Here is a 24,745-nt window from a genome sequence, read left to right on the forward strand (position 1 = left end):
AGAAGAATACGTAAACTGAGGGAAAAAAATGTTTTTTTATATATTTTTGGGGGATATTTATTATAACAAAAAGTAAAAAATAATGAGTTTTTTTCAAAATTGTCGCTCTATTTTTGTTTATAGCGCAAAAAATAAAAACCGCAGGGGTGATCAAATACCACCAAAAGAATGCTCTATTTGTGGGGAAAAAAGGACGTAAATTTTGTTTTGGAGCTACGTCGCACGACCGCGCAATTGTCAGTTAAAACGACGCAGTGCCGAATCGCAAAAAGTGGTCTGGTCTTTGACCAGCAAAATGGTCCGGGGCTGAAGTGGTTAATTGTTAGTAATAGTTATTATTAGATAATATTTAATAATAATATTTTACAATGAGATACGTTAAACTAATTCGGAATGAAACAAATTGCACAAGTGTAATAAATAGGGCAACACCAAATTTCCGAAATTTAGAATTTACTAAATTTTCGAATGTCCGAATTTGGAAATTTGAGAAATTACGAATTTTTGAATGAACAAATTTTCAAATTTTAGAATATTCAAATTTGCGAATTTACTAAAGAAAATAATAATTCGGAACGAATTGCACAAGTATAATAATATATAACGCCACATTTTCTAGGCAGTTGTCATTATAGATAATATTTTGCATCCCCTCAGTCCTGGATTGGTCCAAAATAGATGTGGTTTTTAAAATGACAGCAGATTTTTCTTCCATCTTTTTATAGCATCTACGGCTTAAAATTTATTGCGAAACGGAAGATTTACCTTTTGTTGAAGTTATTGTGGGTAGAAATGCAAAGGAACTTGCCCTATTCATGTCAGTAAAGGAAAGTGATGATTCCCTGTGGGAAGGTGGCATCACAGAAGGTAAAAAAACGTTATTGCTTTGTTTTCAAGACATGTATGTCATTTGTGTGTGCTGAGATTTGTAGTCCCACATTTCTCTCTTAATTTCTTCATTTTTTTTGTTGTGTTTATACACAACAAATCATCTTCTCATCTTCAATCTCTTCCCCTCTAGTAGCACCTTCCCCTCCCCCCCTCCCCTCTAAAACATGCGCAGATCACCCCCATACTTAAAAAGCCTTCACTGGACCCCACCAACCTGAACAACTTAAGACCCATCTCGTTGCTCCCATTCACCTCTGAACTTCTAGAACGCTGATGCCGCGTACACACGACCGGACTTTCCGGCAGACTAGGTCCGAAGGGATTAGTCCGTCGGACAATCTGATCATGTGTGGGCTAGTCCGATCGGTTCTTGAAAAAAAAAATCAGATGGACTTAGAACATCTTCAATTCCGACCGACTAAAATTCGCGAAAATCATTCGTCTGTGTGCTGGTCTGACGGACCAAATACGTCGCAAAGGGCAGCTATTGGCTACTGACTATTGAACTTGACGTAACTGTTTATGTCATCATGTTAAAAACGAACGGACTTACGAATGGACTCAGTCCGTTCTTGTGGTCCGCCGAAAGTCCGTCGGGAAGACCATTGGACCTAGTCTGCCGGAAAGTCCGGTTGTGTGTATGCGGCATTAGCCCTTGTACACACGGTCGGAGATTCCGACAACCAAATCCGTGGGATTTTGTCCGAAACTGTTGCATACACACGGTCGGACAAAGTTGTTGGAAAATCCGATCGTTCAGAATGTGATGACGTAATTTCGTTACGACGGGACTACATTCAGGCTAGTAGCCAATAGCTTTGATGTAGGAATTTGATCTGAGCATGCGTGGCACTTTGTCTGATCGGAATTCTCTACACATGATCGGAGTATGTCCGATTGGAGCAGTTTGTCGGAAAATATTTCCGGCAAGTTGGAAAATTTGGTCCGTCGGATATTCCGACGGAAACAGTTAAATGCATACCACACACAGTTGGAATATCCGACAAAACGCTCCGATCAGACACATTCTGACGGAATCTCCGACCGTGTGTACAAGGGCTTAGTCTACAACCGTCTTAGCTCCTACCTCAGTAAAAATAACCTTCTTGACCCCTTATGCCGCGTACACATAAAAAAAAAATGAAGGATTCGCCCCTGGGACTTTAAATGAAGCGGGTACCGTTTCCGCCAGTAAACATAAACAGTATTCAATTATAGTATATGGTTTATTCAAATACAATTGTTTAGATGCATAAATAACACCAACAGTTGCCAATTAAAAAAGATACACAAACAAGGAGTATTGGTACATAAATGTAGTAGTCATAGTACACGGGCATCATAATACCCGACTAGTTCCGCAAGATCCAGCTCGCTCTTCAGGGGTGGATGTGTGTAACAATGGACCTAGGATGAAAAAAATATATATATGTTTGGCAATATAGCACAGTATTAGTTATAAAGGCACAGGGTAGGAGGGGTTGTGGGTCCCCCCATACTCACCACTGAGCTTGACCATGGCTCCAGGTGTGCGGCCTCAAGACGGCGGCAGCAGCAGATGCCTCCCCGTGCTGCGTACACACGCGACCTTTTTTCCCCCTGTCGGAATAAACTCTGAAGGTTTTTCCGACGGAGTTCTGAAGGGAGTTCCACTGAAACTCGCCTTGCGTACACACGATCACACCAAAGCCCGGCCGTCTAGAAGGCGGTGACGTACAGCGCGTACGACGGGACTAGAAAAAAGGACGTTCAATGGCCAATAGCTTCCGTATAGTGCTTGCTTCGGAGCATGCGTCGTTTTTTGGTCCATCGGAACAGCGTACAGACGAGCGGTTTTCCCGATAGGAGAATTGGTTCCTTCTGGAAATATTTAGAACATGTTCTATTTCTCGGTCCGTCAGAATTTTCTAAAAAAAAAAAAAAGGCAGATGAGGCCCCACACACGATCGGAATATCCGATGAAAAGATTCCGTCTGACTTTTTCTGTCGGACATTCCGCTCGCGTGTACGCGGCATTACAGCCTGGATTTCGCTCGCAGCCCTCCACAGAAACTAGCTTAAAGTGGGGGATGCCCCCTAAAAAAAAAAAAAAAAATTTTAAGTCAGCAGCTATAAATACTGCAGCTGCTGACTTTTAATAATCAGACACTTACCTGTCCCAGGGTCCGGCGATGCAGTGGAACTAAGCGCCCCCCCCCCCTTGTTCCCTGCTCCGCTCGGGGCGCCGTCATTCGTACTGTGGGCACCCGGCTGCGGCTTCACAGCCGGGCACCCACTGCGCATGCACGAGCGGCGCAGGGTGCCGTGATACGCCGCACAGTCATCTGGGACACGTGACAGGTCCCAGGCGACTGTGCGGCGCGAGGGGAAGTGATGTCATCAGCCCGGGCAATGAAGAAGGCAGACTACGAGGGACCCCCTAGCAACAGGCATTTAGAGGTGAGTAAAAAAATATTTTTTAATATTTAATTCCAATTATATTTTTATTTTTTTAAGAATTTTAAGCACTTTTTAATTTTTTTGGTGGCAACACCACTTTAAGCAATTTTACTAATGAGTATATGTCTGCTTTTTCTTTTTTTTTCCTTTTTATTTCTTTTTTTTTTTTTTTTTTTTTTTTTTAGGGGAATTGAGAGAAATGCAATTAAGAGCCTGTGCGTCTGTCAGCACTGCAGGTATGTTGTAACTGTTACTACAAAATGTATCCATTATATTATTTGCATACAGAAAATGATTGTGTGTTGTTTTGTTTCTTTTCACCATCCCCCCCCCCCCCACACCCCCGAACTTAGCTCTGGCCCTAAGGCCCTGTAGACACGATCTGACTTTTTGACAACAAACATGCAAATTAGCTGTTTTAAGGCAACATCCGACCGCGTGTGCACTCCATCGGACAAACTTTTTCGGTTTTCATCTGACTTTTGTTGGCTGTGCGAACGGACAAACTTTTTTCGACAACGTAAGTCCGATGGAGCAAAAGTCCGATCGTGTGTACAGAAAACCATCGGACTTTACAAACACGCCATGCTCAGAACCAATGCAAAAGATCAGACGACAATACAGGAGTTGACCAAAGGTGGCGGTAAAGAGCAGAAAAACCACGTGATTTGGTGAAAGCATAGTTCCCAACTGTCCCTGATTTCGAGGGACTGTCCCTGATTTAGAGGGACTGTCCCTGATTTAGAGGGACTGTCACTCTGTCCCTCATTCCTCCTCATTTGTCCCTCATTTTGGTCTGATCCATATAGTTGTTTATAAAATGCATTTTGTATCTATCAAAAAGTGTTTTTCAGTCCTAAACCTTTCATCTGATTTCTAAATTGCTAAATTCCAAAAGCCAATATAAAGGGATAGAAGTGGTAAAAAAAAAAAAAAAGGACTTTGGGGTTTAACTAATCTTGTTTTTGTGTATAATTCTCCTTTAAGGGGGCGTGGCAAGGGGGGGGTGGGTCCTATGTCTGCCTACTTTTGCTGATAGGTGTCCCTCATTCCCATCTCAAAAAGTTGGGAGGTTTGTGAAAGTTGGCTGAAAAAGTCCTGCCGTGTGTGTGCAATACAAGTTCACGGCCCACGCCCTTTGTACAGAAATCCACGGGAAATTTTGTACAAAGTCCGATCGTGTATACAAGGCTTCAGTCTCCAAATTAAAAATGAAATGAATAAAAGGTCCAACCTACCTCTCCAGCTGCTTTTTTCCATCATTCTCATCCTGAGAAGCTTCTCTCTCAGTGAGATCATCTCTTTGTAGCTTCAACATTCCGGTGAAACGGGAAAACCATATCCCCTGTACAGAAGACCTGCACTTTCTTCATTCAGGTCAAAACAATGAGATCGCATTAGACGTGTGCACGACCAAAAAAAATTCATTTAGCTTTGTTTTCGTTCATCGGATCATTCGTTATGATCTGCATTTGGTACTTCTGATCATTCGTATTCCTTCCGTTCACTCAGACCCCTTTCACACTGCCGCGCCCATAGCGTCGGCAGTAAAACGCAGCTATTTTTAGCTGCGTTTTAGCGTTCGGATTTTCAACGCATTTCGGCCGCTAGCGGGGCGCTTTTACCCCCCCCGCTAGCGGCCCGAGAAAGGGTTAAAACCACCCGCAATAGCGACGTTTTGCCGGCGGTAATGCAGCGCTGCCTCATTGATTTCAATGCGGAGGAGCGGTATACACACCGCTCCTTCACCGCTCCAAAGAAGCCGCTGGCAGGACTTTTCCTGACGTCCTGCCAGCGCACTGCTCCGGTGTGAAAGCCCTCGGGGGCTTTCACACTGGAATGAATGGAGCAGCAGTTTGAGGGCGGATTGCAGGCGCTATTTCTAACGCTATAGCGCCTGAAAAACGCCCCTCGGTGTGAAAGGGGTCTAACAGTTACTTTAGCCAAATGTGACGCTGTAATCAAATAAAATTGACGTCCTATAGAGCTTTCTTTTGGTGGTATTTGATCACCTCTGCAGTTTTTATTTTTTGTTGGTTTGTTTTTTTGCGCTATAAACAAAAAAAGACCAAGACATTTTACTTTCTGCTATAAAACACATCCAATTAAAACTTAAAACTTTAAAAAAAAAATTTAAATCTAACGTCTTCATTAATTTAGGCCAATATGTATTCTGCTACAAAATCCCAATAAGAGTTTATTGATTGGTTTGCGCAAAAGTTATAGCGTCTACAAACATTTTTTTTTTTTACTAGTAATGGCGGCAATTGGCGACTTATAGCGGGACTGCGACATGGTGGCTGACAAATTGGACACTACGTGACACTTTTGGGAACCAGTGACATCAATACGGTGATCAGTGCTAAAAAATATGCACCGTCACTGTACTAAGGACACCGGCAGGGAAGGGTTTAACATCTAGGGACGATCAAAGGGTTAAATGTGTCCCTAGGGAGTGCTAACTAACTGTGTGTGGGAGGTGCTTGTACTGTGGGAAGATAGAGATCCGTGTTCCTGCTTAGCAGAAACACAGGATCTTTCCTTGTCACAGAACAGCGATCTGCCTTGATTTCATCAGCAAACCGCAGTTCTGCCTCTGTCGGGAGCAATTGGCGGGTCCCAGCAGACATCCGGTCCATGCGGACCCGCTGATTGGCTCCCGCAGAGTCCAATCACAGCGGGGGCCCTTCGTCAGCGGAGTGCGTGCCCGAACCCGGAAGTAAAGATCCCTTACAGGTATGTGATTTCGCCTGTAGGAGCCGCCATATATATATATATATATATATATATATATATATATATGTATATATATATATATATATGCGAGGCAGTCGGCAACAGGATAAACATACACGGCAATAGTGAAAAAATAATATTTTTATTGCAGGTGAACTGAGGCTGTTACCAACCCCCATTTGGTTAGTTGATCCAGGGAATATCTTCTTGCCACTTGGGGAACCAGGAAGAAATTTATTTTTCCCCCCCCGATGGAGCAAATTGGATCATACCTTACTAGGATTTTTTTGGATCAACCATGAGTATATTGTATATTTAAAGAGAATAAGTACCCCTGGTACAATGGGACTTTAAAAGGGACGTAAACCCTCTCTAAAAAATAAAAATAAAAAAACACCCTGCAGGACAAAGGCATAGTGGGTTAGTATGTATAGCATACTAGCTCATTATGAATTCCTTCCCTTTGATCGAAGCCCTCGTTCACCTCCTCCATCCCCGCGATGATACCCGGCGTGACTTCCAGGTATCGGTGCTCCGGCACTGTGACTGGCTGGATCAGCGATGACGTCACTCCGGCGCATGCGCGTGGGAGCCATCAGTGACGGCACGATCACCTTCACTAACTGTACGCTCAGTGCGCCTATAGACATTGGTGCCCGTTTTTAGGAAAATATCTCCTTGACGGTAAAGGTTAAGGAGATATTTCTTCCACCTACAGGTAAGCCTTAATCTAGGCTTACCTGTAGGTTAAAGTGGTCTGTAAGCCCTTGTACACAAAATTCCTTGTCGGCCATACCTCTAAGGCCGCGTACACACGCGGGGACTGTTCGCCCAACTTTGTCCGCTGAACAGTGTTTGGGCGGACAGTCCGCTCGTGTGTGGGCTTTCAGCGGACAGTTTCAGCGGACAGTCTGCTGAACAAGGTTTTTCGGAAATTCCGAAAAACTGTCCGCTGAAACTTTGTTTCAGCGAACAGTCCCCTCGTGTGTAGGCTTGTTCATCAAACTAAGTTCCGCGCATGCTCAGAAAGGATTTACACGCCGAAAGTTATAATGCAGTGTATAGGACGTCGTATTTTTCGTCCCGTCGTACGTGCCGTTCACGTCATCGCGCACGGTTTCAGCAAACTGTTCGTTCGTCGTGTGTGGCCATGTCCGTCCATGCTAATTTTGAGCGGACTGTTTGCCGAAACTGTTTGACGGACAAAGTTGGGCGAACAGTCCCCGCGTGTGTACGCGGCCTAAGCCCTTGTACACGTGGTCAGACATTCCGATTGAAAAAATGTCCGATCGGACCGTGTTGTTGGATAATCCGACCATGTGTGGGCTCCATCGGACTGTTTCCATCGGAATATCCGACCAACAAAGTTTTAGCCCTTGTACACACGGTCGGAGATTCAGACGGAATGTTTCCTATCGGACTGTGTTGTCGGATAATCCGACTGTGTGTAGGCTCCATCGGACTGTTTCCGTCGGAATATCCGACGGACCAAGTTTTCCAGCTTGGCTATAAAAAATTTCGACAACATGATCCGATCGGACCTTTGTCCGATCATGTGTAGAGAATTCCGATCGGACAAAGTGCCACGCATGCTCAGATCAAATTCTTACATCAAAGCTATAAGCTACTAGCCTGAACGTAGTCCCGTCATAACGAAATAACGTCATCGCGTTCTGAACGATCGGATTTTCCCGACAACTTTGTCCGACCGTGTGTATGCAACAGTTTCGGACAAAATCCGTCTGAAAAAATCTGACGGATTTGGTTGTCGGAATGTCCGACCGTGTGTACAAGGGCTTATGCCGCGATACACATGATCGGAATTCTCGTCGGAAAAAGTTCTGATGGTTTTCCCGACGGAATTCCGACGGAATTCGGCTCAAGCTGTCCTGCCTACACACGGTCACATCAAATTCCGATCATTTAGAACACGGTGACGTACAACGCGTACGACGTGAATAGAAAAGGGAAGTTCAATAGCGAGTAGCCAATAGCTTCCGTCTCGTAGTTGAATCTGAGCATGCGTGATTTTTGGCGTGTCGGAATTGCGTTACACACGATCGGAATTACCGATAGAAAGTTTTTCCGTCGGGAAAATTGAGAACATGCTATCAATTTTTGGCTGGCGGGAATTCGGACAGCTAAATTCCGATGGAGCGTACACACGGTCGCATTTTCCGATGAAAAGCCTCTCATCGGTCTTTTTCTGGCCGGAATGTCCGATCATATGTACGCGGCATTAGGGTTTACAACCACTTTTAGGGGCAAACTTTTGAAGACACAGTTTTGTGTTATAAAATGTATTATTTCATAAAATAGTATGACGGTCAGAGACAACACCATACACAAAATAGTACATGATATCCATATATAATATGAGAAAAAAAAGCACTTCTCCTATGGCCCGACGCGTTTTGGGAGATTCAAGGTAAATCTCTTCTTCAGGGGCACGGAGGAGATGATAGTTGGAGATACTCTGAAATAGAGAAGACAAAGTCTAGACTTTTGGAATATAACAGGGCAGACATTGTTTCAAACATGGAAGCATCGCAGCCGGGAAAATACGCGCACATACCAGTACTATATTCATGGAATCTAATATTTATTAAAAAGATTGTTGGGATGGCGCTGAACAGGTATGAGGACACATATCCAGAATAAAGAAAATCACCAAGTATCCCAATCCTCTAGGTTTAAGAAATCCCTCACAAGGATCCCCAAAATAGGTGCCAGCAACCGACTCGTGCAGGTCCACGTGTAGCGGGAAACATGGGAATATCAGTCCTAAGGGAAAAAATAAATACTTTTCTTTAACAATGAGTTTTATATAGATTAGAGAACAAGACTGCCTATGTATATAAGCATGGCCTATACTAGGACGATGACTTAATATATCGGTTGTTTAATCTGACCGATCGGTGGAGGGCTGGAAAAGAAATACAATTCCAGATCGCTACTTTAACCACTTGCTTACTGGGCACTTAAATCCCCCCTCCTGCCCAGACCAATTTTCAGCTTTCAGCGCTGATGCACTTTGAATGACAATTACGCGGTCATACAACACTGTACCCAAATTAAATTTTTATCATTTTTTTCCCACAAATAGAGATTTCTTTTGGTGGTATTTAATTACAGCTCGGAGTTTTATTTTTTGCTAAACAAACAAAAAAATATGCAAAATAAAAAAAAAAATTCTTAGTTTGTTATAAAATTTTGCAAACAGGTAATTTTTCTCCTTCATTGAATTGCGCTGATAAGGCGGCACTGGTGGGCACTGATAGGCTGCACTGGTGGGCACTGATAGGCACAGTTAAGGTGGCACTAATAGGCACAGATAAGGTGGCACCGATAGGCACAGATAAGGCAGTACTGATGGGCACAGATAAGGCGGCACTGATGGGCAAAGATGGGCACAGATAAGATGGCACTGATGGGTGTCACGGATGGGTGGCATGGATGGGTGGCACTAAGGGGCACTGATAGGTACCACTGATAGATGGGACTGATGGGCACTGATAGGTGGCACTGATAGGTGGCACTGCTGGGCACTGATGGGCGGCACTGATGGGCACTGGTAGATGACACTGATGGGCACGGATATGTGGCACTGGGGTGCAGCACTGTTGTTGAGGCAGATTTTGGGCCCTGATGGGTGGCACTGTGGGCACTGATGGGTGGCACTGTGGGCACTGATGGGGGGGCAATTTTTTATTGGTTAGGTGGCACTGGCAGGGGGCAGGTGGGCACTGATAAGCTGGCCGTGATCGGGACTGATGTCCCGATCACGGCCATCGGGAAAAATAGCCGATTACTGGCTCTGTTTTGTCACATGATCAGCTGTCATTGGCAGACAGCTGATCACGTGGTAAGGGGTCGGGATCGACCCCTTGCTCCGATCCGTGATCATAGACTCTCATAGACTCGCCGATCACAGGGGGCGCGCAGGCCGCTCGGGCACGGGACGACGTCAATAGACGTCGTCCCGGCAAAGCAGGTCCGTGCTGTAGCCGTCATTCGGCTATAGCGCGGATCTCTAGTGGTTAAACAAAACAGAAAATAAAGAAAAAAATACTCTAATTGCATATGCAGAATATTATATCATTCACCTTAGTGAGGAATGTCGGCATTTGTCTCACAGGGAACCCCAGAGCAGCAGCGTCCGCATGGAGCAGATGGGCTGCCCGGCGCATGCGCAATGCAGAGCGTAGGGACGTCACGCGTCATCACGGGAGCGTCGCGGCGCTCCGCATGATCACCGTGGTCACGTGACACGACGCGGTATCTGTGCATCATCACAGGAGCGCGATGGCGCTTTGTACAACAAATGGAGTTTTTTTATTCTCCATAATGGTTCTCTTTCGATAAACCATGAGTATATGATTGTGTATATGGAGGTTTTCTATTTATTTAATCTATGTATTTATTTTCTATAACTTCAAAACATATCTCAGGGAAAAATGCAGAGAATCAGTTCAGGAGAACGGACAATACATGGCATCACAATGTATTTTTTATACTTGCAGGTTCTTCTCCAACACCAAAGCACTTTGTGGATGAACATCGGATAGAACTGATCAATGGAGTGCACCCAATAGATCCGGTCCTAGATAATCTCAGAGTTCTGGAACTATTAACCCCTCAGCAGTGTAGTGTTGTGACTAGTAAACCCACCCCCGAGGACAAGATGAGAGAGCTCTACGTATGTCTTAGAGGTTGGGGGAATGAGGATAAGGACAAGTTACTCCGTATTCTAGAGGAGACCAACAAGTCAATAATGAGAAGGTTAAGAAAATGTAATCCATGAAAGGCATCTCAAATTCCTGTGATAAGAACGGCTACAGAACTTCTGAATAATTGGGTTTGAACACAAGGTTAAATCCAAAAGAAAGAAAAAATTCCCTACAGCTTCAGTCACATAATTTAGCTGTAATGAAGGGGGTATCGTGTTGTGAAGGAGGCAGCTGGATCCTGGAGAAATCTTCACTGCGGGGATGCCCCGTCCTCTTCCCGTCTCTGAACTTCCAGCACTGCAATGGTTAACCTACGTTATGAAGGGCTGATCCAAAACGTGGCCAATGTAAAGGAAGTTTTAGGAAAACTCCAAAAAAATGTCTGACCAATGAGCAGTGTGAGATGTGAGGGAACATCCCAGGACCAGATGAGAGAGCTATTCAGGATTGTCAGAGGTTGGGGAGATGAAAGCAAGGAAGAGCTAGGGGTAGGGAACGTCGGCTCTCCAGCTGTTTTGAAAGTACAACTCCCATGAGACATTGCAAGACCCTAACGATCACAGGCATGACTCCTAGAGGCAGAGGCATGATGGGATTTGTAGTTTCAAAACAGCTGGAGTGCCGAGGTTCCCTACCTTACAGGATATTCTAGAGAAGACCAACAAGCAACCAGGGGTGGACTGTCAACTCATGGGGCCCCCCGGGCAATAGGAGATTATGGGGCCCCCAGGCAATCCAAGTTTATGGGGCTACACAGTATACACACACACACACACACAGTATACACAGACGTGTTTCTATTGGCTGAGAAGGTAGAAGGATCCCTACCAGATTGGTCTATATTGGAAGTCGTGGTTCCTGTACCTCTCCTTGGGTGTGTTACACCCAGGGGTGGACTGACAACTCATGGGGCCCCCCGGGCAATAGAAGATTATGGGGCCCCCAGGCAATACGAGTTTATGGGACCACACAGTATACATACACACACACACACACCTACCTACACACAGTATACACAGACATGTTTCTATTGGCTGAGAAGGTACTGGAGAAGTGGGGCAGCTATAATCTCGGGGATTTTTATACCAAAAGGATGTCGGTAAGGGACATTTCAGAGACGGATGTAAAAAAAAAAAAAAAAAAGAAAAGATTTTTACATACTGTCCCTGGTTTTACTGAGGCTGGCAACCCTGATGGGGCCCCCTAGTGGCACAGGGCCCTCGGGAAGTGCCCGAGTGGCCCAATGGTCAGTCCGCCCCTGCAAGCAACTGATTCAGAGGGTAAAAACGCGATGAATTTATGAAAATGTTCAGAATCTTATTTCATTTCGGGATTGTGGACGAAACCATGCAGATCGTTTTATTTTTAGGTCTGGACCAACTCTGCCTCCAGAACACCTGGTTAATAGCAAGGATACAGTCTAATAATATAGAACCATTTATTCCAACCTGCATACAGCTGTTCAGGCTTGTTTGCCATCATCAGGGCAGCTCATGGAAACCACGTCCTCCATAGAGGACTGCTTGGAGAACAATGAGATGGTACAACCAGACAGGTTATGGTGAGATGGACTTAAAGGGACCTAAACCTCCCTCACTGTACCAGTGAACAGCAAAATAAAGTCTTCATTAAAAAAGAGAATATCTCCATATGTGGATGTATAAATGGCCCAATGGCAAAAAAGGTTCTCAACATTCAACCCACTATCCTAACATTAAGAATAAACACTTTCATTTTGGGATATTAACCACTTACAGCCCCGGACCATTTTGCTGGTCAAAGACCAGACCACTTTTTGCGATTCGGCACTGCGTCGCTTTAACTGACAATTGGCGCGGTCGCGCGACGTGGCTCCCAAACAAAATTGACGTCCTTTTTTTCCCACAAATAGCGCTCTCTTTTGGTGGTATTTGATCACCCCTGCGATTTTTATTTTTTGTGCTATAAACAAAAATAGAGCGACAATTTTGACCTTTTCCATCGGAATGTTTCCCATCGGACCGTTTTGTCGGATATTCCGACTGTGTGTGGTCTGCATCGGACTGTTTCCATCGGAATATCCGACGGACCAAGTTTTCCAACTTGCCGGTAAAATTTTCCAACAAAATGCTCCGATCGGACATACTCCGATCATGTGTAGCCTACTCTGACGGACAAAGTGCCACGCATGCTCAAAACAAATTCCTAGACCAAAGCTATTGGCTACTAGCCTGAACGCAGTCCAGTCGTAACGAAATAACGGCATCACGTTCTGAACGATCGGATTTTCCGACAACTTTGTCCGACCGTGTGTATGCAACATCGCTTCCGGACCTCTTCCGGAATTAATCCGTCGGGAATTACTCCGACGGATTTGGTTGTCGGAATCTCCGACCGTGTGTACAAGGGCTTAGAGCAGGGCTATAAAAATTTTCCGACAACATGATCCGATCGGACTTTGTCCGATCATTTGTAGAGAATTCTGATTGGACAAAGTGCCACACATGCTCAGATCAAATTCCTACACCAAAGCTATTGGCTACTAGCCTGAACGTTGTCCCGTCGTAATGAAATAACGTCATCACGTTCTGAACGATCGGATTTTCCGACAACTTTGTCCGACCGTGTGTATGCAACAGTTTCGGACAAAATCCGTCGGACAAAATACCTGCATCTGTAACGCTGTTGCCTGTGTTCTGATTGTTGTGTTGATCTATGTGGACCCATGCAATGTTATAAATAAAAAAAAAATAAACAAAATAGCTTTAATATTGATAATGTAAATAATAAAAGATCTTACTACAGAATATTTTTTTTTAGTTTTATAAAACACATTTGTATATACAGTACAATATGCTAGTCCTAAAAATTTACAGAGATTTTATATTATGTATTTATTGTTTCTATCCAGGTATACAGTTTTATATTGAGATTATATTTTACAAACAGTGTTGATACCTTAAATCCTGACTGTAACTCTGCGGGGTGTTTGTTGGTGCTGATGGATTTACAATGTTAACAAGACTGGATTTAATAAAGCTGTGCAATATTTACATTTATTGTTCCTTTTCCTGAATGTTTTACTGTATGTCTCCACTTATTGCTTTAAGGCTCGGTTCACACAGGGGCGACACGACTTCCAGGACGACTTTGTGAGGCAACTTGGAGACGACTTGAACACGACTTAGACACGACCTTGGGCGACTTACAACACAACTTTAAGTCGCCCCAGGCCAGGCGACTTTTGCCGTGGCCAATCAGAGAATGAGCTCTGAAGGGGGAACTCCACGCCAAATTTCTGAAAAAAAATTAGCGTGGGTTCCCCCTCCGAGAGCATACCAGGCCCTTAGGTCTGGTATGGATTCCAAGGGGAACCCCCTACGCCGAAAAAACGGCGTGGGGGTCCCCCCCGATCCACACCAGACCCTTATCCGAGCACGCTACCCGGCCGGCCAGGAAAGGGGGTGGGGACAAGCGGGCGGCCCCCCCCTCCTGAGCCGTACCAGCCCGCGTGCCCTCAACATGGGGGGGTGCCTTGGGGAGGGGGGGCGTGTGGACCCCCCACCCCAAAGCACCTTGTCCCCATGTTGATGAGGACAAGGGCCTCTTCCCGACAACCCTGGCTGTTGGTTGTTGGGGTCTGCGGGCGGGGGGCTTATCGGAATCCGGGAGCCCCCTTCAATAAGGGGGCCCCCGGATACCGGTCCCCCACCCTATGTGAATGAGTATGGGGTACAATGTACCCCTACCCATTCACCTGTGAAAAAAGTAAAAAAACACAATACAAGGTTAAAATAGTTTATTGCACAGCTTTGGGGGTCTTCTGTCTTCGGGGGTCTTCTCGCCGGACTCCTCCGCTATCTTCTGCTAGCTCTTTTACTAGCGGAGGAGCCCGGCTTTCTTCCTCGCCGCCGGCCTCTTCTTCCGACTTCGTCCCTGGCATTGCGGCCGGAGAGAACGTCGAGTCAACATCTCCAGGAGAAGAAGAAGAAGAAGAACGGAAGGCGGCGGCGATGACAGAAGACCGGGCCACCGCCTGTAAAAGAGCTATAAGAAGAAGCGGTGGCCCAGGCAGAAGAACCGAAGAGGGGGACAAGACCCCCGAAGTCGGAAGAAGAGGCCGGCGGCGAGGAAGAAAGCCGGGCTCCTCCGCAATAAAAAGAGCTAGCAGAAGATAGCGGAGGAGTCCAGCGAGAAGACCCCCGAAGACAGAAGACCCCCGGAGCTGTGCAATAAACTATTTTAACCCTGTGTTGTGTTTTTTATTAACACTTTTTCCCCCCCAGGTGAATGGATAGGGGTACATTGTACCCCATACTCATTCACATAGGGTGGGGGCCAGAATCTGGGGGCCCCTTATTAAAGGGGGCTCCCGGATTTTAATAAGCCCCCGTCCGCAGACCCCGACAACCCACAGCCAGGGTTGTCGGGAAGAGGCCCTTGTCCTCATCAACATGGGGACAAGGTGCTTTGGGGTGGGGGGGCCACACGCCCCCCCTCCCCCAAGGCACCCCCCATGTTGAGGGCACGTGGTCTGGTACGGCTCAGGAGGGGGGGCGCCCCCTCGTCCCCACCCCCTTTCCTGGCCGGCCGGGTAGCATGCTCGGATAAGGGTCTGGTGTGGATTGGGGGGACCCCACGCCGTTTTTTCAGCGTAGGGGGTTCCCCTTGGAATCCATACCAGACCTAAGGGCCTGGTATGCTCTCGGAGGGGGAACCCACGCCAATTTTTTTTCATAAATTTGGCGTGGAGTTCCCCCTTCAGAGCTAATAATTCTGTCAAAGTCGCCTCCGTATAGACAGAGATCCGACTTGGAGGCGACCTCCATTGAAATCAATGGGTACAAGTCGCCTACAAGTCGGATTGAAGTAGCACAGGAACTTCTTTTGAAGTCGGAGTGACTTCAGTAGTGTGCATTAAGACGGCTCTCATTCACTTACATTGATTTTTAAATGTTGTCCGACCTGAGGCGACTAGGGGCGACCTGAAGTCGGATCTGAGTCGCCCCTGTGTGAACCGAGCCTAAGGACAGACCAATTGCCTGGCTACAATCTTTTCAACTTTTTTGCACTGTATACTATAATCCATATTCATCTTAACCAGCCCCGGAAGATTTTACCCCCTTCCTCACCAGAGCACTTTTTTGCGATTCAGCACTGCGTCGCTTTAACTGACAATTACGCGGTCGTGCGATTTTGTACCCAGTCAAAATTTGCTTCCTTTTTTCCCCCCACAGAGCTTCCTTTTGGTGGTATTTGATCACTAGACATGTGCAATTCGTTTAGTTCCAAATTCGTTTTTTAACGAATTTTGACAAATTCATTAATTCTGAATTTCCGAATTTTTCAATTTCCGATTTTCAAAATTTCCGAAATTACGAATTTCCAAAATTACGAATTTCCGAAATTACAAATTTCCGAAATTACAAATTTCTGAAATTTCCAAAATTACGAATTTCCGAATTTTGAATTTTTGGATTTTAGAATTTCCGAATTTCCAATTTTCAGATTTCCGAATTTTAGAATTTTGGATTTTCGGATTTCTGAAATTCTGTTTTTCGGACTTCCGAATTTTGGATTTTCGCAATTCTGAAATTTCGGAAATTCGAAAGTCAGAAAAAATCAGTTTAATTCTAAATAATAACTAACTAGTAGGGAAGGGGTTAACACTAGGCGGCAATCAAGGGGTTAAATGTGTGTTCCCTCAACGTGTTCTAACTGTGTGGGGATAGGATTGACTAGGAGAGGAGCCATATCATTTTGCCTACTTAGTAGGAACAAACAACATGTCTCGTCTCCTTTGACAGCACAGGGATTTGTGTGTTTACACACACAAATCCCCATGCTGGCACTCGTGCAGGCGATGGGCACTGATGGGCATTCATAGGTGGCACTGATAGATGGCACTGAAAGGCTGCACTGATGGGTGCTTATGGGTGTCACTGATGGGCACTGAAAGGCAGCACTGATGGCTGGCACTGATAGATTGCACTGATATGCATGACTGATGGCACTGGCATTGGCAGACATTGTTAATGGGCACTCATTGGCATATCCCTGGTGGTCTAGGATGGTATACCTGGTGGACACCCTTTATTGCCATCCCTGGTGGTCCAGTGTGGACATCCGCAGGGGGGCTGCGCTGATAAACAATCAGCACAGACCCCCCCCCGCCCCCTGATCAGCTCTCCTCTACTTGCTTCTGTCAGACGCGAGTGAGGAAAAGCCGATAAGTGGCCCTTCCTATTTACATTGTGATCAGCCGTGATTGGACACAGCTGATCACGTGGTAAAGCGCCTCCGTCAGAGCTCTTTACCGAGATCGGTGTAGCGGTGTACCAGACTGACACGCCGCACCACCGATCACCGCGCTTCACGCCCCCAATGTGTGCTCGCCGGCAGTTATGCTGCTGCATGTCATATGACGCCCAGTCAGGATAACTGAACCACCACCCGGCCGTCATTTTGCTATAGGCCAGACGGGAAGTGGTTATCCCCCTGATGAAGTCATGTGTTGCGATGCAACGTTCGTGGGGATTGGCCGGAAGTTTGAGAGACTGGAAGTGATGCAAGGAATGCGTTTGACACACGGCAACATACAGATAAGCTTGTTTTTAACTTTTTTTTAATGTAAGAGGCAACTTGGCATTTTAAATAAATTGTATTATCTTTGCATATAACACTACGGGAGGCCAGTTTTCTTTTATTTCCTTTGATGGCGAGCTCTGAACGTTCATAACGGAACCACGAGATTTTGTGGCCAGTCAAGCGGTCAGCAGAGAGAGGGCTTCCTCAGTGGATCGTGAAACACGTCAGTTACCATCTACGCGGACATCGATTGGGAGTACGGACAACATATAGGCGATCCCATCCCAGGATATCGATCCAAGGCTTGTCTTTCTCCATTTGGAGGTAATTTGGGAGCATTATGTGACTATTTAGTCACGAAGATTAACATCAATTTCACAACACAACTGTTCATTTAGAAGATTCACCAGGATTATGGACATTCATGACTATTGTCACTCATCTATCAACTTTGATGGACTTTTTTGGTGCATACACATTTTTTTTTCTCTTGGATTTCAGCTATTGTGTTTACTTTTTCACACTATTTGGGATTATTTTTTTTTTTATAATATGAATGTGTTAGAAGTCTGCGCGGATCACTTTTATTATTATTTAAAGATGAGGCATTGTTTACTCCAACTGATTCTGGTATTTTCCCTACTTCCAATGGTCACAGTGCGCTCCCCCCCCCCCCCCAAAGTCTGAAGCCCTTTGTATAGAAAGTTTGGAGACCCCCCTCACTAGATCAGTGATTTTTGTTCTTTTTTTTTTTCTAATGCTTTACATTGTAGAGGGGAGATTTGGAGTCTTATTGACACCGGATCCCTCCCTAAAGAGGACCTGTTACTTCTTATTTCTATCACTAGGGGTGTTTGCATTCCTTGTAATAGAAGTAAAAGTGATAAAAAAAAAAAACTTTTTAAAAGGAAATGTGTAAAAAAAAAAAAAAAAAAAATCAATAAAATAAATAATAATATTTAAAAAATGTAAAGCGCCCCAGTGCTTGCGTGCAGTGGTTAACGCATACATAGGTCACGCCCACATATGTGAACAGGTGTTCAAACCACACACGCGAGGTATCGCTGCAAACGTCAGAGCGATAATTCTAGTGTCAGGCCTCCTCTGTGAAGCCTCATACACACGATAGGACTTTGTACAAATTTTCCTGTGGATTTTTGTACAAAGGGCGTCGGCCCTGAACTTGTATTGCATACACACAGCAGGACTTTTTCAGCCAACTTTCACCAAATCACGTGGTTTTTCTGCTCTTTACCGCCACCTTTGGTCAACTTCTGTATTGTTGTCTGATCTTTTGCATTGGTTCTGAGCATGCGTGTTTGTACTTTGTACAAAAGTCCTATGGTTTTCTGTACAAACGATCAGACTTTGCTCCATCAGACTTTTGTTGCCAGAAAGTTTGTCTGTTCGCACAGCCAACAAAAGTCCTATGAAAACCAAAAAAGTTTGTCCGATGGTGCGTACACACGGTCGGATGTTGCTCCAAAACAGCTAATTTGCATGTTTGTTGTCAAAAAGTCTGATCGTGTGTATGGGCCTTAACTCTAAACCTGTAACCTGTACAAAATTTTAAAGAGTCGCCTCTGGAGATTTTTTAAGTGCCATAGTTTGTTGCCATTTTCCATTTTAAAGTGTGTCATGTTGGTTATACATTCAAGGCCCGTACTCACGATCAGACTTTTTGACAACAAACATGCAAATTAGCTGTTTTGGAGCAACATCTGACCCGTGTGTACGCTCCATCGGACAAACTTTTTCGGTTTTCATCTGACTTTTGTTGGCTGTGCGAACGGCTAAACTTTCTGGCAACAAAAGTCTGATGGAGCAAAGTCTGATCGTGTGTACAGAAAACCATAGGACTTTTGTACAAAGTACAAACAGGCATGCTCAGAACCAATGCAAAAGATGAGAAAACAATATAGAAGTTGACCAAAGGTGGCGGTAAAGAGCAGAAAAACCACATGATTTGGTGAAAGTTGGCTGAAAAAGTCCTGCTGTGTGTATGCAATACAAGTTCAGGGCCGACGCCCTTTGTACAAAAATCCAAGGGAAAGTTTGTACAAAGTCCTATCGTGTGTATGAGGCTTTACTCTGTGAGTGAAATAATCACCACACAAAAAACACACTAAAGGCCCATACACACGATCTGACTTTTTGACAACAAATATGCAAATTAGCTGTTTTGGAGCAACATCCGACCGTGTGTACGCACCATCGGACAAACTTTTTTGGTTTTCATCGGACTTTTGTTGTCTGTACGAAAGGACAAACTTTCTGGCAACAAAAGTCCGATGGAGCAAAGTCTGATCGTGTGTACAGAAAACCATAGGACTTTTGTACAAGGTACAAACAGGCATGCTCAGAACCAATGCAAAAGATCAGACAACAATACAGAAGTTGACCAAAGGTGGCGGTAAAGAGCAGAAAAACCACATGATTTGGTGAAAGTTGGATGAAAAAGTCCTGCTGTGTGTATGCAATACAAGTTCAGGGCCGATGCCCTTTGTACAAAAATCCAAGGGAAAGTTTGTACAAAGTCCTATCGTGTGTATGAGGCTATAGACACAAGACAGTACAAACAATTAAAAGGAACACGTCCAGACGTCGTGTGACAACACGCAGGTAAGCGATCAAATAAATGAATTAATTCATCATTGAGGAGACTCCTAAGTGGAAAACCGCAAAGCCTAACATGGCTGTGACATTATCTGATAGCACAGCTGTGTGTAGCCCCAAGGAAGATCTCAATGGAGAAAGGAAAAGGGGGGGGGGGTAATAGATGGGGCTAATATTACAAGGAGCTTAAACTTGCTCAAAATATCATGATGATTGGAGATTTAATCCTGATTGATCCATCTAGGTAATGATCATGACCAGCTTATAATGAGTTCAGAAAGGAAAAAGAAGAGGATTATCTTTTCTCCCGGAAGTAAATCCTAGTTGTATGAAGAGATTTATCTCCTATAAGTCCCGACATCGGTATCAGATCCATCCTTAATTGTGAGTGTAGCATTGACCCCCGAAGGAGCGGCTGGTTTAATTGGGCTTACTGTTACCTTCTTGACCTCCTGTACGTCTAGGGGTTTCCCGAGGTAGATGGCCCAAAGAACTGCAGAAACTGACACTGGATCCACTTTTGGGATATTTATTTGACAACAAGTAGACAGAACAGTCTGTCAATGAAGGGTAGAGGGTTGGGTAGGAAGTTCAGGTACTCTCGGAACTGCCAAAGATAGGAAGTCTCTCACTATAGAAATCCAGAGATTTACTGCTCGCAACTGGATTCTCACAGCTACCGGATAGACCTCCTCTCACCAGGCCCAGCAGCCGATAGAGTGTTTAGGTAAAGCAAAGTCTCTGCCACAGACTTGAATGTAACTGTAGGATGTAGGTAAATTTAGAGAACTATCATACGGTACCAGTATCTCGCAGCCGGTCCAGCGATACCGTATGAGTGTAGATTCACTTGGTGTCTTTCAACTGAGCCTCCAGGCTTTTTCTGAGAAGCCAGCCTTATGCGTAGTGTCAAGATATGAAGACATATGTAACACATATCTGTATATAACCCAGAGTTCCCCTTCAATATAAGAATGTATTTCTTTATATAATGTTTTTTAATTCTTCTTGGGTATTCTCAATATTGCAACACATATCTTGTTATTCACTTGTTATTGTTATTGTTATTACTTGTTATTTGCTTCACATGAGATTATTCCCAGAAATGATGTTCAAATGTTTTTATGGAAAATACCTGTTGATAACATAACTTACCAAAAAGTCAGAATGACCTTTTAAAGTTGTTATTGTGTTATGGCGAAAATGACCATGTGAAATATGAAATAGATTATCCTGGAATGTATTGTGTATTTTCTATTTTCACTCTTTCCCACACATAGACTGTAATGTTATAATTTTCTTATAAAAACGCTGTTACAAATTGAGTAATATCATCACTTTCATCACTTTCCCTTTGGAAAGGAAGTGACGTGATCCTCTGTACGGAGATTGATTTTCTGAGTAAATATACATCGATGAATGCAACTTCGTAGAGGTCTTTTATTTCAAGGCTGTACATAACAGTAGCCTTCTCCCGAAGAGTCCTCCCCTGTTTGCTTCACCAGTTGTTGGGCCTCTCCACAGATGAGACGGCACCGGACCACCTTTGAATCCTCCTCCCGCTTACTTTGCCTTGGGCTAGCCAGCCCCAAGACTCGGAATTGGATGGCTTCCGCAAACCCCAGGCCATGAGGGCCATGAGGGCTGGTGAGGAGGTCCAGGACCAAACGGACAGAAAGATCTTCTGGACCGGAACCCAGAAGCGCGTGATGTCAGTACCCTCTCCCAGAATGCACAGCAAGATGACACTCCCACTGGGCTGGTTCCGAGTAAGAATGGCACTCAATACGCCCAGCTGAACTACGTTCTCACACTTGCCAGTGGTGACAGCGACACCTGTGGCCAAGCAGAACCCAGTACAATCCAGCTAGACTGGAACTGAAACCATAATTTGGTATAATTGACCCTAAAACACAACTGTGGCTTTAGGAATTTTAAATAGAAAAAACACATAGCGCATGCTCTTCAGGAGCCGGTGCTACATGGGTAATTATCCGAAGTAGGTCTTTGGATTGTAAGCTGACAAGCCCAGGTAGTAAATTAACTTAGTCAACCATCAGTCCTGTATCCACATAAACGGCACAATTATATTCATCACAGTGTGGCAAGGTAACAAAGTAGGAGGAAATACATCTTTCATGTAATGAATTCATATAGAACAGAACACCCAACTCGGCCTGTAATGGAGGACCTTTATCATCCTATGTCATGGATGTCTGCATGTCTCCATCCTTCAGCGTCTGTCGGGAAAGGTTCCCTCTGCTGGTAATATCGATCATTTGGCGTGCAGTACTGAGATCCACCAGCAGGTGTCTCCTGGCAGTTTGGAGCTGTCAGAACTTTTCGCTGCTGAAATTATGTCATCTTTGGGCCGCAGTACTGGCGTCCACCAGTGGAGCAGGTATTACCTTCTGCAATCAGGCGTCACATGACTTTGATAGCAGCTATAGTATAAATACCCGGCAAGTGCACACACATCTTGCCCTGGTATTGTCTTTGTGCCCTGACCTGCAGCCTGTTTTTCTGTTAGCCTGAGCCTGATCCTGAACCCTGATCCTGAACCCTGATCCTGAACCCTCATCCTGATCCTGAACCCTCATCCTGATCCTGAACCCTCATCCTGATCCTGAACCCTGATTCCTGTATCTTAAACCTGTTTGTTTCTGTTCCTGTATCCCTGGATCCTTGCCCTGCAGCCTGATTCCATCGATCTTGTTTCCCTGTCTGTTTACTCCTGGCCCCCATCTTCTGATCTCCTGTTTATGACCCTGGCCTGGCTTGACTATGATTCTGGTATGCTATATTTGCTGGTTGGTTTATTATCACCGTTTGGTTGTCCAGTTTGTTCACTCTGTTTTTTATTGATGGTGTGTTCCCATTTATATGAATTTACTTTAATAATAAATGTACTTACTTTCACCCATTTAATGTCTGGTTCACTCACTCTGTCGCAGTCACACAGTTCTGGTCACATCTGGTTTATGACAGCGACCCAGTTTGGGGATTTAGGCGTGGCCTTGTCACCTACATTTTAGTGCCTGTTGGTGTTTGTGGGATTGTTGTCCAGGGGTTTCCAATAGGTGGAACGTTCGGAACTATCGGGAGTCTCCTGTATACATCACATGCCCTCTTTCCTGGAGCATCATGGAGGCGGCGTCACGAAACGGCTGTGACGTCAACGCGTTTCGCTAAGCAAGGTAAACGTAGCTTCATTTGGACGATCATTGGCTGGCGGGCCTCACTCCCTTTATATACATTTTTTTTTAGAGAGGACGCTGCCCACTATGGTGTGTTAAAGGGATAGATGTCTTTTTTGTCAGAGTGATACGTGGCGATCTTCAGATTTGGCAATTGAAGCAGAAGAGGTCTTGTCGGCTTATCCATTAATCCTGGTCAGCCTCACATAACCTAACATAGACTTTTCATTTAGAGGAGTAACAGCAAAGGAATGAATGCAAAGATAACACAATAGGAAAGACGAAAAGAGAGGAAAGGAAAAAGGAAATAAAGAAAAAGGAAGGAAGAAAAAGAAGAAAGGAGAGGGGAAGAAATAGGTGGACATTCGGCAAGGAGCCGATCGCTATCGGGAGTTTCCTATATACATCACACGCCCTCTTTCCTGGAGCATCACGGAAGCGGCGTCACGTGACGGAATGGCTGTGACGTCAACGAGTTTCGCTAAACAAGGTAGCGTAGCTTCATCTGGACGCGAAACAAGCTTCACTTAGTGACCACAATGCAGCATTTTTTCCTGATTCCTTCTATTCTATATGAAATGAATTAAAGCGGTTCTCCACCCTAAAGTGGAAGTTCATGTGATCCCTCCCCCCCTCCGGTGCCACAATCGGCAACTTTCAGGGGGGAGGGGGGGTGCAGTTACCTGGATAATCCAGGTATCTGCACCCACTTCCGGGACAGACCGCCGCAGATGCCCCGCCCCCCCCCCGTTGTGTTCTGGGAAACACACAGTTCCCAGGACACAGCGGGGACCAGCAGAGACGCGCAGCACGACTCGCGCATGCGCAGTAGGGAACCAGGCAGTGAAGCTGTAATGCTTCACTTCCCGATTCCCTGACAGAGGATGGCGGCGGGGGCAGCAGAGAGACGAGCGATCGCTCATCATCTGCCGCCGACATCGCTGGACCCCCGGGACAGGTGAGTGTCCATTTATTAAAAGTCAGCAGCTGCAATATTTGTAGCTGCTGGCTTTTAATATTTTTTTTTTTTAAAGGTGCAGAACCGCTTTAAAAACATTAGACCTGGAGAAAAATGAGCCTAATCATTCAATTTTGCCCCCATTCACACTAAAGGAATGTGTGTGTGTGTGGTTTTAGAAAACAATCAGCTCTGTAATTTTTATTTTTTTATAAATTCACCCCATGCTGAGATTGATGGCGCCACATTAGAAGGCGACCAATCGGGTATAAATTAATAAAAAAAAATAAGAATAAAAAACTTGATTGGCTGTAGCAATACAAAAGTATAAAAATAAAACAGAAAGAACCACACATTTCCAGGTCCTCTGCAGGCCATACACGGGTCCAACTTCAAACTAGTTTTCTTTTCAAAATCAGAAATTTTAGTGCATTTTGTGACCTCGATGACGCCACCATTGATTTTTCGAAATTTGACCAATTAAGCCTTCAATTTTACCCGATAATGTTAGAGAAAAGCGTTTTTGTGGCCAGGAATCTTCTTTTCTTTCCGGGAATTTTCTTTTCTTGCACTCATGCATATTTCTTTTTTTTTTTTCGATTTATATTTCT

The 24,745-nt window shown here is 44.8% G+C and overlaps 1 protein-coding gene across 2 annotated transcripts in view; it reads left to right on the forward strand.

Moving 5' to 3' along the window:
* LOC143995796 (NACHT, LRR and PYD domains-containing protein 3-like) overlaps positions 1 to 13,834 on the forward strand; it is a 136,397-nt gene extending 122,563 nt beyond the window's left edge. The window contains exons 21-23 of one of the 2 annotated variants that reach the window (XM_077490506.1): positions 726 to 867; positions 3,516 to 3,566; positions 10,590 to 13,834. In XM_077490506.1, coding sequence (XP_077346632.1) covers positions 726 to 867; positions 3,516 to 3,566; positions 10,590 to 10,870 — 474 coding nt within the window. In that variant the 3' untranslated portion in view covers positions 10,871 to 13,834. Of the gene's footprint in view, positions 1 to 725; positions 868 to 3,515; positions 3,567 to 10,583 lie in introns of both variants that reach the window. The other variant, XM_077490507.1, reaches the window with a different exon arrangement.
* Positions 13,835 to 24,745: the final 10,911 nt, after the last annotated feature.

Source organism: Lithobates pipiens, unplaced genomic scaffold, assembly GCF_037356315.1.
Source record: "Lithobates pipiens isolate NorthernLeopardFrog02 unplaced genomic scaffold, aLitPip1_a1.2 Scaffold_19, whole genome shotgun sequence".
NCBI lineage: Eukaryota > Metazoa > Chordata > Amphibia > Anura > Ranidae > Lithobates > Lithobates pipiens.